Below are 6,102 nucleotides of genomic sequence, written 5' to 3' on the forward strand. Positions count from 1 at the left end.
TGTTCAAAAGAGTCTCCAAAACAATTTAATTTCCTAAGCACTTAATTCACACACCATTATAAGACTTGACATACATCTTCCAAGCTGACAAAACATAGTTTTCAGATCAGGTGAAGAATAAAGGGCTGTTGCAAATGTCAGATATACAAAATTTATGGCCTATTTTTAATTAAATATTTATGAACATTTCGCTCATCAATGTAAGTACATTGAAATACCTGTAGATTACACATGGTAAAATGACAGAAAATGGCAGCGTCGATTGAGAGGTGGTGATAAAATAATTTCATGAATGTATGTTGTCACAGAAAGATATTGAATTGTTTCATTTGCGTATATTGCTATTACATGTGGCAAGACCAAAATCATTTGAAGATGTTCGCAAATACAATGGTATCCAATACAATAGATTTATTGAAGCATGCTATGCACGAGGCATAGCATCCAATGATAATGAATGGAGGGAGTATTTGCTTGAAGCTAAACAATTCAATTCACCAAAATAAATGCATGAAATGTTTGCATTCATATGTGCGTTTAATATCCCCGCCAAATCACTATAGAATGAATTTAAAATGAATTTCAGTGAAGATTATTTGCATAATTTCAATAAAGATGTCTCATTCAATAGAGCACATAGAAGAAATTCTAATAGCACATAATTTAACACGTAAAGCACTCGGTTTGCCACGTACCTAAATTATAATGAAAGCATAAGATATTGATGAATATGATCCACTTGAGTAACAATTTTTATTCAACGAAAAGTATGACTAAGCATACGATGAACAACGAAATTTAATTGATAAAGTTATACGTGAAGTACTTCATCACGATACCGGATGCAATGCATTTGTGACTGCACATGCAGGTCGCGGAAAAATTTTCATTCAAAAAGCGATAATATATCACATACTTTCACAAAATCTTCGCTGTATTGCAACAGCATATAGTGGAATTGTTCAACACTTCTTATTGGCGGCAGAACATTACATAATGTTTTTAAGCTACCAATTCCATTTTTAGATACTTCAGTTCCAAATAAACCTGCTAATATGTTGTAATAGGCTCTATACTTAAAAACACTAATTCTTTCTCTTCTCTTTCATCTCTCAACACAAACAAATATTCTATCCTATTACACAATACTTCTCACAACAAATACTATATAAAGTCAATATTTTCTGTTCTTAATCACATCCAACACATAGTTAACACAGTCACACTATAGTCATACGCTTTTATTTTCCCCCACACGTGCACCCTTCAAAAATCAAATGTTTCCATTTATTATTTTTAGTCAAAGAACCGCATTATATTGTATATACAAAATCCTTCATTTTGCATCAAAATTTTGATGCAGAAGCATTGCATCAAAACTAAAAACTAATTAAAAAAATACAATACTTCAAACATTGATTCAAAATGACAGTACCTAAATAAGGACGTTTCAAAATATAGTAAAATTTACTTATTTATTTTCGATAATCCAGCTATTTAAAAAAACCGTCATATTTTATTAGTGTGTTATATTAATACAAAAAATAGTATCTAGACTCCATAAGAAAATAATTTTCTTTTTAAATATTTATTCATTAAAAATCTTTTAAAATATTACCTATAACGTATTTTACAAAGTAATATTAAATGTAGGAATTCTTACTCTGCTGATTTAGGGTTGAGAAATTCTTCAAATCCTAAGTTTTTGTACCAAACTTCAATAATTTCGTCGAAAAACTTATCAAGTATTTCTTTTCTTGCAGACATTACGTCAATAGGTAATTCTGCAATTTTAATATTTTTTAAATCATTTGTTAGAAAAACGTATATGTACTTAGAATTTTGAATAAAATTGTTTATTAATATTGATGCGTTTGTTTCAAATTTTGTCAAATTCTCAAATTTCATTTCAGAGATTTCGTAAGGTGATTTGTTGAGATCAAAAGAGCTGGTGTCCGAACTTATTTCTAAGATGTACTGATACATAAAGACGATTACATCAATTGTAAGAAACGGTACAAAGCTATCAGGAAACAATAAACTTATATCTATGTAGCTTAAAAACTTCATTGCATTGTGTACATGTTCAATAAAAGTTTTGGAACTTTTTATAACTATTTCAAGCATTTGCACACAAGGAATAAAATGTGTCGATAATTTATCTTCATCGTGAAATTGCTGACAGTATCTAAGTAAATGATTTATTAAATTAAGGAATTTTTTTAAAATTTCATAATACTTGAAATTGAGTATACGTATTGTATAAATATATTTTTTTAACAACGTAGTGCTTGGTTGGAAAGCTTTTTCTGTATTATTGGGATCTTGTTTCCGATACGATATTATTTGTGAATAAATGTAACTCACCACCCTTTCGATATATTTTTCATACATAGCATGATGACTTTTGCAATGAACTCTTTTGTCTGGTTGCAACACTAAAACGACAATAAATATTAAAATAAATGAATAAAATTTCATTGTAAAAAAATACCAATATGAAGAAATTCACATTTGAAACTGAGGTAGATTTATAATGCAAATATCTTTTTTATTATTTAATATCACTTATTTCTTGATATAAAAATATATATAACGAATATAAATATTTTTTCTACGTCAGTAAAAATATAGCTCTGTACTATATTATACTATTTACTATGACAAGGCTTAATAATTGCTTTTAAAAATAATTAATTATAAAATTTATAAAAGTTTTTTATGTGTATTTTTCTTTATGTAATTTCAATAAAATTCAATTGTTCCATGAATAGTTCACAATGAAAAAATTAAATGAATAATGCTTTTATCAAAATAAATTAACATTATTAAAGATTATTAAAGAAAATCACCTTCTATCGGGACGTTTTTTGTACTTAAAACTGCCATAACTTTTTCAATTATTAACAAATTAAAATAATATTTTTTTTATATTGAAACCTTAGGTAATTTCCTTTCAATTAATATCATTTTTTTTTTAAATCTAACACTTATTTTGCTACAGGGGGGATTTAAAATAGCAACTTCTTTACAACAACTAACTTTTTCAACTTAACTTTTAAAAGTCATTCGTTTATCAGCAGTCGTTGAATACACGGGTATTTTTAAGCTCCATCTTTCTGTTTTTTTTTCTTTTTCCCGTTATAGTGGTATACTAATCTAATTTAGTTTATTGTAAAAATGTAACAGTCTTGTCCTACAAATCGTCTATTCTATGGATTGCATACATAAAACGTAAACGTAAGTTAAAAAAGAAAAAATCAAAAAAAAAAAAAAAACTATTATATTTTTTCAACAGCAAACGTAAAGCAGTGCCGTGTGGGTTATCCACACGTCATTGCCTGTGGTACTTATCTCGTTGGGCTGTCGCACGACGGCCTCTTATCTAAATTACCTCCGCCGTCATGTCTATAACTACTAACAAAGTTGATAATCACGTTAATCGTAATAATAACACAAATAATCAGCTCTCGCCGATTGTATAATAATACTGCCGATGGCTGGAAAAAGATACCCAATAAATGGCAACATTCTTCTTCTTCAAACTCAAATACTGGTTTACCTCCCTCAATCACTTCTAGCAAAAAAAGTATTAAACTATTCCATTCTTCAAACCGCTATGAAATACTTAATGATGAAAATGATGTTGAAATCATACATAATCAGGTTCTCCCTGAAAATAATTCGGAACAACCAATCTAAATCCCTCCCTCTATTTTCATAAAAGGTGTGGAAAACTTCACTGATCTTTGCACTGCTCTTATTGAATTGATTGGAGTGGACAATTTCATATGCAAATCAACAGTAGATCGTCTTAAAATACAAACAAAAAATCCAGATTCGTATAGAACACTGGTACGGTTTTTAAAAGAACAAAAAGCGGAATTTCACACCTACCAGTTAAAAGAAGACAAGCCTTTACGCATAGTGATCCGCAATTTACATCCTACTACTTCGGTGGATACAATAAAAAATGAACTTGAAATTAGACTTTTTGTAGTTAGGCAAGTAACTAACGTTATTCATAAAATTAGTAAAAATCCCTTACCACTCTTCTTTGTTGACTTGGAACCAAATGATAAATCTAAAGAAATATATGACTTATCCTCCTTATTACATACAAAGATTAAAGTTGAAGAGCCGTATAAACCCAAAACTATAAGTCAATGCACAAATTGTCAAGATTATGGTCACACAAAAGCCTACTGTGGTTACCCGCCGAGATGTGTGCGCTGTGGAGCTAATCATATGTCGTCTAACTGCTCAAAGCCTCGTGAACAACCTCCAAAATGTGCACTGTGCTCAAGTAGCCACCCAGCCAATTACAAAGGATGTTCAGTTTACAGAGATCTGCAACAACGAAAAAAATCTACACATAAAAGTAATTTTTTATATGATAATTTTAAAAATAAGAATTTTAATGTACAACAAGACAACCACTCATTAAAAGATTTCCCTAATGTTAACCACACATCTCCAAAACAAACATATGCTCAAATTACTTCCAATAATACTAATAATCAAATTTCTCCACCTTCGTTAGATATAAATAAAGTCATGTCAACTTTCCTTGAAGACCTTAAGTCTCTAATCAATCCCCTTATATCTCTCCTAACAAAAGTTATCTCCAATTTGCTCGATAAGAAAAATGACTAGTCAGTCCTTTACACACAATTCATTACTAATCCTTCAGTTTAATGCTAATGGCTTAAAAAACCACATTAATGAACTACAAACTGTCCTTCATACTAAACGGATAGACATTGCAATTATAACAGAAACTCATTTTACTGAATACTCAAATTTTTTCATCCATGGTTATAAATTATTAAAATGCAACCATCCAGACAATACTGCTCATGGAGGGGTAGCTATATTTATTAAATCTTCTATTCCATTCATACCTCTTCCCAATTACTCCCAAGACTATATACAATCCTGTTCCATATCCTTAAAACTTAATAACAATTCATTTACTATTGCTGCATTATACTCTCCTCCCAAACATAAGGTCACGAACATGTTGTTCAACAATTATTTTAACACTTTGAAAGGTAATTTCATTGTCGGTGGCGACTTCAATGCCAAACACCAAATTTGGGGCTGTCGCTCAAATAACCCCCGTGGTCTTGTTCTACATGATTTTGTATCATTAAAAAAATTGAATATTCTTGCTCCTCCTGGCCCAACATATTGGCCTTTGTCCATTCGTAAAAATCCAGACATACTTGATATTTTTGTAGCTAAAATACCGAATACTTTAAATTATACTATAGACAATATCCTTGAGCTTAACTCTGATCATTCATCAGTCCTACTTACTATTAATTCAACTCCACAAACTCATCTAAGTCATCCCAAGTTATTTCAAGTAAACACAGATCGATATATGTTTCATAATCTTGTTAATCAGAAAATTAAACTAAGTTCAAAACTTAAAAATACTGAGGACATAGATGAGGCTGTAAAAAATCTCACTAATATCATACAAACAGCTGCCTGGACAGCTACTGAAGATAAAACTCCTTGCCAAAACAAAACAGTTGTTTTACCAGAGCTAATAAGAAAATTAATTTCTGATAAACGTAGAGCTAGAGCTTTGTTCCAACGCACCAGACTTCCGTCACATAAACACTTATATAATAAGTTAGCAAATAAACTCAAAAAAATGCTTGCTCAACACAAAACTAACTCCTATAAAAATTACTTATGTAGCCTAACATCTAAGGATGGTAGCCTGTGGAGAGCTACCAAACAAGCTCTTAGATATAAAACAACTAATCTCCCAATTAAAAAAAATAACGGAAGTCTAGCTATCTCTGACTTGGAAAAGGCAGAGTTATTCAAAGAACATCTAGCTGACACTTTCAAACCTCATCCGAATATACATTCACCTGAAATGACTAGTTCTGTAATGACATACCTTGATGCACCTTTACCACTCTATCTTCCAGTTAAATGTTTTACTCCAAATGACGTAAAATTCACTATTGCTAGATACCCTTCCAACAAATCCCCTGGTTTTGACCTTATAACAGCTGAAGTTGCAAAATGCCTTCCAAAAAAAGCTATTATACATTTAACCCATATATTTAATGCAAT

At 30.3% G+C, this 6,102-nt stretch overlaps 1 protein-coding gene across 1 annotated transcript in view; it reads right to left on the reverse strand.

Annotated features, from left to right (window-relative positions):
- The window catches only part of LOC126907941 (uncharacterized), a 29,316-nt gene extending 26,786 nt beyond the window's left edge, over positions 1-2,530 (reverse strand). Inside the window, exon 1 of the mRNA XM_050689665.1 lies at positions 1,664-2,530. Within this exon, the coding sequence (XP_050545622.1) occupies positions 1,664-2,481 (818 nt within the window). The 5' untranslated portion in view covers positions 2,482-2,530. The remainder of the gene's footprint in view (positions 1-1,663) is intronic.
- Between the last annotated feature and the right edge of the window lie 3,572 nt (positions 2,531-6,102).

This window comes from Daktulosphaira vitifoliae, unplaced genomic scaffold (genome assembly GCF_025091365.1).
Source record: "Daktulosphaira vitifoliae isolate Bord-2020 unplaced genomic scaffold, ASM2509136v1 Scaffold_5, whole genome shotgun sequence".
In the NCBI taxonomy this organism is placed as follows: Eukaryota; Metazoa; Arthropoda; class Insecta; order Hemiptera; family Phylloxeridae; genus Daktulosphaira; species Daktulosphaira vitifoliae.